Below are 12,079 nucleotides of genomic sequence, written 5' to 3'. Positions count from 1 at the left end.
ATCCTTAAGCAACTCAGTAATTCAAGACACCTAACAAGGATGGAGGCTCAGTGGGCCATGGGCAAAGCAGGGAGGACAGAGGCAGGAAGCAGGAAGGAGTTCAACTCCAGCTCTCCCCCACAAAAGACTGGGAGAGCTGAGTCAGCACCACGGGAGAAGTTACGACACAGCTTGGGAGCTTACAGAGAGACCTGAGATTGCCAAAGGACGGCGCCAGGTAACTCTCACCAGTCCTGTGCAGGGGTTTCATGGATGCTTGGGATGCTGACTTCCACTGCCTGCGTCGTTGGTAGGAAGTCCAGGTGACAAAGGCTCCTTCTGCCTGGGTAACGCTTCTGTGGTTCCATGGTTATGACTGGAGGGGGGAAAAAAAAAAAAAAAAAAAGTAAAGTAAAGCACGCAACCCTGTAAAATTTGCTACTCTGTTGTTCTTGTCAGCACGACAACTCAGATGAGGGTTACGTGTCCTGCACCGGACTGAAAATGCATCCAAGCCCATATTGCACACAGCTTCATCTCAGGGCCAAGAAGAAACGGTGCAAAGATGTTCAGAAGATTCTCGGTGCAGATGAAGGCGCAGGGTGCGTACGTATTCTCTTCAGTTCTCTTCAATAATAAATATTGATTCATAATCCAAAGATAACTTATCAAGAACTAGCATGAAAGTTCGATGAAAAGGAAATTACACGACAAATTATTTTCTTTTAAGAAAATTTAAAGATAATTTAAATAAAATTTTAAAAATTTAAGAAATGATTTAAGAAATCTACATTGTGATGAATGCCACGGGTTATTCACAATAATCCCCACAAATCATCCGTACAACAGTAAATTTAACTGCTGCCATCAGACCTGCTCACACTTGGAATATTTTCTGTTCTGGTAATTTTTCTCCTCCAGAATTATCACAGATACACTTTTACAGAGTAACAAATTCTTCACTGACAAAGAACTAGCAAGCACAAATTTAACAGCTACAGCATCTGAAAGAAATGGCTACGACCTCAATGGACTTTGAGTCACAGCACCACCTTTGCTCAATTTAAACTTCAGTTCTCCTACTTGCACAAACAGAACAGCAAGAAAATCCAGGTTCTGGTCTCCCTCTTCTCTTAAGAAATACATCAGCCAGTTCATCTCTCACTTCCTTCAGCAGCACTGTCCTAGCATCCATCTCCGCACTTCCACCACCAGGAAGATCGCATTTATCAGTGAGCGGGAGAGAAACCTCTGTCTTCGCCAGCCTTTCCCTGTTTGGGTCATTAATGTCGCCAGACCCTTCGCCTGTCAAGTAGAAAAAGATTTTACACGTTACCTCACCTTCTTTACATTCTTGATTGCTACAGCTCTGTATCTTTTTTCTTATGTAACAGTCTACACACAAACCACACCATTTATAGTCAAACTTGTCACATGCCAGTGACAGCTTTTAAAAACATCTCAAACATTCCAGATTTTTTTTTTCCTACAAAACTGGGACTACTCACACACCAGACAGCACCATGTAATCTCTAGTTTATATACCTTAGGCTTTATGTCTATTCCACACCGGTATTCAACATCTTACTCTCTATCAAAAAGAAAAGCTGGCCTGCCAATAGTACCCGATAAACCAAAGTATCAGTGTGCCCTTCTGTCCATGCGCTCGACAGAACGCAGTTTGCAATCTAAAAATTGCCCCTCTTAGTGACCAAGCTTGTAATTCTTCTAACAAAGCCATCCTGCCAAAAGCATTTTCCCTGTTCCAACTGTAGCTCAGTTCTCATCAGAACAGTCGCTAGGTTCTCTCACATAACACTTGGTCTCTGTGTGCACTCAGAAAACATGCCGGCAATCATTCCTTTAAAAGCTCTTACTTTTCTTGAGGAGCAACACCCAGGGAACTATTTTGATGTCCAAGCATCCTCCTGAAAGCTGTGTCCTTCTATCCATCCCCTGAGACCTGCAGACGAGATTTCATGCTTGCAACAGCAGAAATACAGAAACCAAAGAGAGACAGACTTGTGCAATTTCTTCATCTTGCTTATGGTGAAGCACCAAATGTTGACTCAGATCCCGTTCCTAGAAAACTGCCATGGATTAGTAACAGAGAATTTAGATCCTGCCTCCCTCCAACTCAAAGGTTTTTTTCTCCTGCCCCCATTGTTCCTTTATCAGACATTCACTGATGGGTGCACCCAAAAGGAGGGAAAAAAGTTAATTGTCCACATGCCAAAAATTGCACTTCTCCTGCGTGACGCCTGTAACTTCATATATTTACTACTGAACTCCTAAGGAGCACAGATCTTGAGACAGTGGACAGACCTTTGCAAATATGCCAGGATGCACAAAGCAACGGCTCCAACACAAGGGAACAAAGAACACATTGCACAATCTCTGTTCATCTCCTAGAAACTGAAGTGGTGTGACACAAGGTGTTTGGAGACAAGGAAAGAGAGAAGCCAGGCGTGTTTTTTTTCCACAGGATAACAAGTTCTGAGGTCAGAAGAATGAACTGGAACAAATACACGGCTTTGTTAGAGCACCAACTTCCAAACGGTCGCTGATTATTCCTTTGATAGTTTCTTCACTACCCTTCAAACCATCTACGGTAATACGACATAATTCTGCAGTAAAACAGATCACCTGTTAAGGACTCCACTGAAGGAACTTCTCCAAGGTCATCCAGCAATTCACGAATGGGATCATGATGCTCGGGAGCAATTGCATCTGGATGGTCCAAGAGCAGCTACACGAACAGAACAAACTGCGCTGTTCATCATGAATCCTTCTCTACACATTGAAATTATATTCCTTTGTGCTTTTAGAAACAAATCCTCACTTCACTGAACTCTAAAGCTGCAATATCACGGCTGAAAGTCGTACCATCTGCATATACACAGACACTTCCAGAATAAGCTTCAAACACCAGCAACTTACTAAATTCTAAAAGCTTACAAACCTTTGAGCTCTACAGTCAAATGAAATCACTTTAGATTTGGCTACTTGAGGTTTCAACAGCAGCAGCATTTTCTGTGTAAGAACAGCTTCAGAAAGAGCAACTGTGACTGACGTATCCTTACAGTGTGTGTACTGATGATTTCACCAACAGAAATACAAATAACTGGGTTAGTGAGAGTCACCAAGCCAGAATACTCATCAATATTGAATTGATCCTGCAATTCAGGAGCCGCGCCAGCAACCTGAAAAAAGTGTCTGAAAAAAAGAAAGAAAAAGGAGAAAAAGGAGAAAAAGGTAATCAGCATACCAGCAGCTGTTCTTCTTTAAGCCATGGTTCCCAAGCATACTACAGCTGGACAAGCTATAGCTTATCACATCAAAAGCCATCTAGAAGATTCAGTTATTGGTACTGGCCATGTTGGCATTCGCTCACTGTAAGCATCTGCAGGACAAGTCTACGGACCTAATGACCTTGTGCACCCATTCTTCTGTCTTAGCTGCAAGAATAATCCTCACTCCCAGCCATTTCCAGTTTTCTTTCTTACAAAAAATGACAGACATAAAGAAGCTCTTCATTCAAGAGTTATCTTCTTATACAAACAACTGAATTCCAGCCTGGTTTAATCCAAAGTGCCATCTAGTTTGCATACAGAGAACTAGGGTGCATATAGGAAAGAACGCATGCACACTCTAGTTTTCAATGGCCAGAATATCATAATAAACACATAGAAAAACAGCCTTTACTCTGGAGGCTTGTATGGCAAAGCCAATTGTTTTGACCAGCTCATTAATATACTATATCTAGTTTGTAAATTCCAGCTACATATTTTATATGTCATTATTATCAATGATTGTGGAAGCCCAAAGGGCAATCTCATTTTCAACAGACCTCCTTTTTGACAGAGATGGAATTTATTACATTTAAAATTCATCACTCCTCTTTGTTGCCAACACTGTCCTCTGCCAAACTCCTCAACACAATCAGCTGAAGTCTTCTACCTGAATTTCTGGGACGACTGTGACAAGTATTCCTTCACGATGCTCAGATGTGCACTGTCTCCCATGAGCATCTTACTGGACGCAGCGTGCTGCAGCATCTTTGCAACAGAACCAAGGTTTCTTCGTTGATCTGTAGTCACCTGCCCTCCAGCTGAAAGATCCATTAGGTCAAATGCATCCGGTGCAACCATGGCCGGATTCACGTAGCGGTGATAGAGTAAGTTGCCAACAATCTAGGACAAGTTGAGGAGAGAAAAAAACACGTGCAAAACCAATGGCACAGACCTCCACTGAGTCTTACTGACACTACTCTGAGTGAGTTCTGACCGATTACTTTCCTGTGAGCTGTGGGCCCCGTTCAAGATGCAGGGTCCACTGCGCTGCCATTAATAAGCACATGCTGTCCCAAAGAATCTTAGTTTCACACTGTAACATAGATACATACACTAAATAAATGCACAACTGTCAACATACAAGCGGTAAGACTGACCACTACTAGCTCCAGAACAACAAAACTGCAGATATTCCTACACACAAAGGTTTTCAAATTTCACTTTCAATACCACCTGTCTATATATATATTTTTAGAAGTTACCAAAGAATTCCTCAAACAAGCGTAAAAGTTACTCTGAGAATTAAACCAAGCTTAGTCTAACAGAAGGCAGAACAACTACGCTACAGAGAAACCTGGTACTGCAGTCTCACTAAGGGATAGGAGCCAATTCCTAACACAGGTGTGCAGAATTGACCTCCATCTCCAACAAAGCAAAAATGGGGAAGCGTGGCAAACCAAGGAGCTGAGCTGAGAAAACAGCAGCTACTTTCTGCCCCTTTTCCAGAGCACTTCTCTCTCTCTCCGAATACCTCTTTGGTTAACCGCAACGTTTTTAGCTACACATCCCCAATTAAACACAACTGAGAGGAACTCAGAAACGTTTAATCCAGAAGTAAGAAACTCAGAAGTACCGAAGATGAGCGGTATTTGACATTTCAAAAGAAGTCCAATTCACCCAGCTAAGTGAGCAGCAATGAACGCTGAGGCCCCAAAGATAAAGACAGCCCGTTATCCACGTGCTCATCCATCTACTTCTAACCCGTATTGGATATTTGCCTGCAGTAATTCCCACAACAAAAAGGCATTGGCCCAGCATGCTGACATGCAGCAAAAGTTCCCACGCCACATGCTTCAGTATTTCCTGGAGTTTCACATCAATCTGCGCAGAGCCAAGTCACAGAATCCGGGCTTCTCCTGCTTCACGTGCAATTTGAATGCACAGAAGAGATCAGAGGCGTGAAGAAATGGCAAAAACAGAAAGAAGCAGCTTCACCATTGCTAAGCTGCCCCAGAAATTAACTGCTTTCAGAGAGGTCATGGTTTTGACAGCTGTTTCAGCTCTTGCTGTACTATCCCAGATGACGGCACACGGTCACAACAGACAAAACTGTTCACTACCTGTCACAAGAAACACATTTGTGAGAGAAATAATGTTGATAATAGTAAAACATGTAGTAGGAAAACAAGAACAGTACACTGTAGGAGTAGTTTCAGGCCCTAATGCATCTACAGGCAGACACTGCACACAGCTGCAGTTCTGAGTTCGGCATGGGCCGTGACATTGTTTCCACAAGAATTAATAAAAACTGCAGCTTTCCACCTAAAATTACAGACAGAAAAAATGAATTCACCTGCACAGAAAGAATCGATGCCTCAGAACGGGAAAGCACGGAACCAGGAGAGAGAAGAAAACGGCATTCAGATTGGTAATTACTTCGTAAGGAAGCAGAGACAGAAAAGCTTAAAGAGACTGTGGCAAGTAATGTCAAAGCCACTCTTTGTTTTATTAAGAAGAAGAGCACTCACAGACAGAAAGACCTTTAAAATAACAAAAACCAGGACAATTCCAATGAAAGCCACAGTGCTGTGCTCATTTGGAAGCATTTACTACCAACATCCTTTCAGTTCTCCAAAAGTACGGAAATGTACAGCACAAAACTGCCCACACCTCATGAAAAATGACACCATATACTTTGTTGCAGCTACTGTAATGCCTTAGAACATTGTAAGGAAAGTGAGAATAGTAGAATTGTGTACATGGGCCTTTTCAACTTGGCACTGTCTCTTTAAAAAAAGAGCAACTGACTCAGATAATACCAGCAAAACCAAGGTGCACCATTCAGCAGCAAGAGCATCCCAAAACCAAGAAACCTAGGGGGCACAATGCCCAAGATATTAAAAGCAAAAGGAAAAGCAATAGGGTGACTTCTTCTGAATGCTGTATTATGTCTCCTTTGACAAACATGTAGCCAGCAATCCAAAGCACAGGGCAAAGTACGTTATACCCATAACAACAAATAGCCTGTCTACTTAAACTGCAGCTTTGAAACTTCTCTGCACACGTACACCCAACAAAGGACACTGAGATGCATCTGCTGCAGTCAGCAGGGCAGACAATTATTCACAGAGCTGCTCAGCTCCTTACCTTCAGAAGCTCATCCTCGCCAGCATCAGGAAACTTGTCATGCCGGGAGTCTTTCAGTACCTTGGCGATGAAACGCATCCCATAACTTCGAAGGAAATAAAAGGCAAGTGAGAATTCCTCACGGATGAACCCACTATTAACTGCTGCAGGATAATGCGGTGACACACCAGACTTACGGGATTTGGTCAGCTGAACAACGATGGCAGACAGGAACTTGTCTGTCACTGCCTTCACATCTCAGATTGAGGCATCCAGGTGCGTCCTCACCTCACCATGATGAAGAGCTTGTTCAGGTGTAACATCGTACGGCAACTTGCTATTTGGAAAAGTCAGATGTGAAGGTGAGCACTCCTCAGCCTAATATACTTTTGTCAGTGCCAGGCAGAATTTTTGGCTTGACCCAGAAACAGATCCACACTCACCTGGCTGCAAAGAGCTGCACGTTCACTTTCATTAGAATTCTAGCACTGAAAGAGCAAAGGACTTCTCATGTCCTCTGCTGTCCCTGCAGCAGTCGCTGTGAGAAAAGGCCCAGCTAACTCTAAACTGTATCTTTCTGTACCACATGCAGACACGCTCTCTAGAGTCAAGAAGGTCACCTGCAATACGCAGTAGTACCTCAGGTCGCAAATGAATCAGTGAAAACACAAGCTGCACATTGCAGTGTTAAGATAGTAACTCACGCAGCGTGCTGCGCTGGGAGAGTTGTCTTTTACTTCATAGCATTGCTTTTCCACCACTTCCCTTGAAGTGTGTTAGAAACAAAACAAAAACAACCAACAACAGAATCCTCAAAATCTGGTGAACATCAAGCACTGGAAGAAACACAGAACTCTGACTGGGGACGGATGGGAGCCGATCAAGAGTTTATAGACACAGATTAAAGGGAGGACAGGGACAGATGACATAGCGGGGGATCTACAGGCCAACCAACCAGGATGACCAGGTGGATGAAACCTTCTCATGGGCAGACAGGAACAGCTGCATGCTGTGATTCTATGAACACGGCCTGTGTTGACAAGGACCACAATGCTCATCTCGTTCCAACCCCCCGCTGTGTGCAGGTTCACCAACCGCCAGCCCAGGCTGCCCAGAGCCACATCCAGCCAGGCCTCGAATGCCTCCAGGGATGGGGCATCCACAGCCTCCTTAGGCAGCCTGCCCGAGTTGTGGGCAGAGATTGGCTTGGTAGAGTAAGATCTACGGTATCTGTATCTATGAGTTAACACAGAAGAAATGCTTTGGGGCTTTTCTTGGCCTATCTCTTCATGAGATTCACTTCCAATAGTCTCAACACCCCTGTCACAAGATGATCTTTACACCTTTCAGAAGAAAGCCATCTCGAGCTGATGGAAAAAAGCTGGTAGCAATTGGACAGATGCATGCAATGAATCCAGGGATGGTTTGGAACGATTAACAGAGCAATGCAAAGCAGCTGAGCAACTTGTAGAAAAAAAACAGTAGCAACAGCTTCCATACCCGGCCTCACCATTCTGACATCCCATCTGGTTAACCCAGGACTTGTAAATATCCACTGGATCCGTTCTGACGTTGAGCGATTCGTCCTCAATTATTTCCTTCACAACTGGGGCCAAGATCTGCCTCAGTGCGTTCTGACCACGGGCACCACGGTTGAAAGAGCGCATCTCAAAAATACAGAGGAAACAAAGGGAGTTCTACACAGGCACAACTATTTTCTTTCAGTATTTCAACAAGTAAGCAATCAGCAACAAAAGCCATTCACAGCATGCCGCTATGGGAAATCCAGCAGCAGAGAATAAAGCACATACATGCACTTTCCTGAACTACTACTCCAAGAAAAGATAATAATAATTAAACAAACCTTTCAGACATTACCTGTTTGAGGGCACATACCATCCTCATACTTAAAAGCATCAAAAAAGGCATGACTGCCTCCAACATTATATGTATTTGGTCTTCCTAGCAAGTTGTGAAGCTCCGTATCAGCCAGAAGTCATAAACACCAAACTCCTAAGTGACAATCAACTCCATTATGCCGACAGACAGCCAGAATCCTTAAGACTGACAGCCAGTAAAAAACCCAAACCAGACAGCATCCGATTTTCAGCCTCCTCATCAGTTTTGGAAAACAGTGACCTTCGCATCAGCTTCACTCTGGCCTGTAAAGCCCAAGCTCACAGTCTGTGCCAAGTCCTTCTTACTAGACAGCAGAGAACTTAGATGGGACTGAATCTTAGGAAAGCACTGCAGTAGATCAAAAATAGTGCCTCCCTGAGCAACAAAGCATTGGCTAAAGAAAAATGGCTTTAATCCTAAAGAACAAAGGTAATTCCTCCTCCTTCCAGGTTACAGAAAGGACTGACGTGAAACAGCATGAGCAGAAGGCAGGGACAGTTCAGCATTATCAGCAAATGAGCACGGGACATCACACAACATCAGCTTCAATTTTAGCAGCGGCCCAAACTGAGGCAACAGCAAGGCTGTGTCCTACGCTACAACATACTTGATCTCTTCCTGCAATGCTATTTGCAACAGCCACAACAGCAGAGATTCCTCTCTCTGACTGGATGCGTAGTTATGCAGCGTGAAGATGGCTGAATCCATGAACTTTGTGGGTTTGTTTTGAGGCATCTGCAAAAGCAGCTTGGCCAAGTACGTTGGAGTAGTCTAAAACAAGAAGAAAAAGTACTTAGTGCACGTGTATAATCAATGACTATTAAGATGTTGTCATTATGAAATAAACAAGAGAGTTTGACAAAGCAGACTAAGCTAACAAAAGGAGAATAAATAGAAGGCTTACCCCTATCCTGGGCTCACTTACAAAACTCCAGCAGAGCAGATCTCCAGACAAGATCCTTCCCCACTGGTAGCCAGCTCTTAAACAGGTCTAGGAGGGCTGTAGCCTGGCTGCACCCCTTCCAGCAGCACAGCTGCATTGCCTTCACCTGTGCTCCTCTGCCTGACTCACTGCTCGCCTCAGGTGATCAATCAGAGGTTCAGGCCATGACTCAGCAGTTCCCATACAGCACGTGTCCACAAAAGCCAACACCACAAAGACAGACAGCGCCTCAACACTGCAGTGCAGAAGCACAGACTGTTCCAATACACGTAAGCATCTATGACAAGAGCAGTGAATGAAAAGCTGCATACCTCAAGTAGAAAAGATGCTGATAGGCTTCCAGCTTTTCCCTCTCCTCTTTGCTCCAAGCTTTCAAATCTCCCTTTTGCTCGTTCATCGTCATCACGTCACAGAGCTGTTCCTTGTTCTTCCTGCTAAGATTTTTGCTATGAGAAACAACATCCTGCAAAGAACACAGAGGGACAGATTCCACATTTAAATAACACGCAATATGGGAAACAGCTGCACGATAGCACTTCCTTTTGTGTGGATAAGGCAGTCAAGGTACATCAGGAGATCATGAAGTGAAACATTATCTGTTATAGCAGCGATTTCTGTCTCGTCCCCACATTCCAGAATTTGTTGAGAACCTACAAGGACTAATTGCTTTGAGCAGGGACTGTTTCCATTTTGCTGACTCACTGCCTCCACTGCTCTGATAACGATGATACTTTTTGCTGCCAGCATCAGCCCAACAGCTGGAGCCTCCTTTGGAACTGAACTTTACTGCTGCCATGGTTCAGATTTTACACAAGGTCAAGCCTAGCACTACGCTATTCAGGACCAAAGGAAAAGGTGACTGTAACTTCAGCTTGAATTAAAAAAGGCACCGCTGTATCAGCAATGTTGTTCTTGCAGGCAATCAATCGTCAGCAAAGTGACAGAGGGGGCTTCCATCAGCCAACCAACACCAAGCAGCCTGAGTACATTTCCTGCTCCAAAATCACCTCCCCCTTCTGATACAGCACACAAAACGTGAGAAGAAATTAAGGTGTGCAAGTCCATGACTCATGTAACCACAAGTGAACAGACAAACAGTTCTCAGAGCCTTCAAGCATACCATCTATTGCTTTCCCTTGGTTCCGAGTGGGTTCTTTTCTGGTGCTTTGTTTTTACAATGCTTCAAGTCTTGATGTTTCTTCTGCAGTTATCTTTCTAGCGATACATAGTAATTAGTGGAACAGTTAGGAACTTACTGGGAGGAAAACCTGTAACTCTGGGGGAAATAGTTCCCACTGAATCTGAGTAAGTGAGATCCAGGCTCAGAAGGTCCTCATGCTAACTGCCATTGGCCTCAATTCCCTCTCCTAGTCTCCCAGCACAGCATTTCCTACCTGCAGTGTCATTCTGTTCTTCACTAGCAGTCCAATCTTGATGTCCATGAGATTGAGGTCATTTTCAAGCTGTTGATTAGATCGGAACAAGGTCACAACTTCCTCACACAGTTTCATTAGCTCCAGCTCCTCCTGAAAATCTGGGTCCGATCGAGCAAGTGAACAAATTTCCCAACCACAGCCATAGGTGGGTTTTCAGCATTAACTAAAAACAAGTGACAAAACATCAGAGGACAGGAAACAAATTAATGCACCGACCCCCACCCTGCTGTCACAGCCGTGCGCCGAGGGCACCATCACCCCCCTGCGCACGGCCATCAACTCCTCCCAGGACTCCACGCGCCCCACGGGCAGCCCCCAATGCGCGGAACTGCCGCCGCCTACCGCCGAATCCCGGCATCGATCCGGCAGGAAAGTTCTTGCCGTGGTCTCTGCTGCCACCGCGTGGCCAACGCGCGGAACTGCCGCTGCCTGCCGCGGAGTCTCGCCAGCGGCAAAACACATGCGCCCGGAAATGCGGAAGTGCTGATCTAACCGCTCTGCGCAGCTCATCCGCCGCTCTCTATGGTGATTAGTCCTCCGGCTAACAGCGAATATACGCCCGTCACCTTCAAAACAGCAACTGTCTCGAAAAACCACTACGGCTACGGGCAAGCAGCCGATTCCGGACCGCCGGCTCAGCGATATATTCTCCCCCGCTAATCCGGGGTGCCCCTCGTCTATTTCCGCCGTTTGATGCCCGAGCCCACCCGGGAACGGAAACGGACCGGTTCGGCTCACCGCTGCCCCTCAGCGCCTCGTGGCATCCAACTCGCTCGCCTCCCGGTGAACCAGCAAACGTCCCCTTCCAACCCTAGCCCTGCACCGTCCCCCAGCCGCTTAAAAGCCCCCGCAACAGCAGTGCAATGCTGCTCGGAGCTGCTCGGAGGGGCTCGGAGGGGCTCGGAGCTGCTCGGAGCGGCTCGGAAGGACTCGGAGCGGCTCGGAATGGCACGAAAGCGGCTCGGAGCGGCATGGAAGCGGCTCGGAGCGACCGGCTCGGAGCTGCTCAGAAGGGCTCAGAATGACTTGGAGGGGCTCGAAGCTGCTTGGAAGGACTTGGAGCGGCACGAAAGCGGCGCGGAACTTCTCCGAGGTTCTCGGAGCGGCTCGGTGGGGCTCAGAACGACTCGCAGCGGCTCGGAGCTACTTGGAGGGACTCGGAGTGGCGCGAAAGCGGCTCGGAGCGGCTCGGAGCTTCTCCGAGGGGCTCGGAACGACTCGCAGCAGCTGGGAGCTACTCGGAAGGGCTCGGAGCAGCTCGGAGGGGCTCGGAGCTGCTTGGAGCAATTCGCAGCGGCTCGGAGCTCCTCGGAAGGGCTCGGAGAGACTCGGAGCGGCTTGGAGTTGCTCGGAGGGGCTCGGAGCGACTCGCAGCAGCTCGGGGATTCTCGATCGCGTTACCG

The 12,079-nt window shown here is 46.0% G+C and overlaps 2 protein-coding genes and 1 pseudogene across 2 annotated transcripts in view; 1 reads left to right on the top strand and 2 right to left on the bottom strand.

The window, feature by feature from the left end:
* LOC125692762 (rho GTPase-activating protein 32-like) overlaps positions 1-1,255 on the bottom strand; it is a 27,070-nt gene extending 25,815 nt beyond the window's left edge. The window contains exons 1-2 of the mRNA XM_048943706.1: positions 1,145-1,255; positions 229-355 (exon numbers count right to left, since the gene is read on the bottom strand). Coding sequence (XP_048799663.1) covers positions 229-347 — 119 coding nt within the window. The 5' untranslated portion in view covers positions 348-355; positions 1,145-1,255. The remainder of the gene's footprint in view (positions 1-228; positions 356-1,144) is intronic.
* LOC125703546 (ras GTPase-activating-like protein IQGAP1) lies at positions 1,171-11,575 on the bottom strand (annotated as a pseudogene).
* The window catches only part of LOC125703476 (uncharacterized), a 33,683-nt gene continuing 32,973 nt past the window's right edge, over positions 11,370-12,079 (top strand). The window contains exon 1 of the mRNA XM_048968063.1: positions 11,370-12,079. Within this exon, the coding sequence (XP_048824020.1) occupies positions 11,370-12,079 (710 nt within the window).

The sequence above is a fragment of the Lagopus muta genome, chromosome 1 (genome assembly GCF_023343835.1).
Source record: "Lagopus muta isolate bLagMut1 chromosome 1, bLagMut1 primary, whole genome shotgun sequence".
Lineage (NCBI taxonomy): Eukaryota > Metazoa > Chordata > Aves > Galliformes > Phasianidae > Lagopus > Lagopus muta.
Note: the sequence above shows the minus strand (reverse complement) of the source record. Positions and strands in the feature narration are given on the sequence as shown.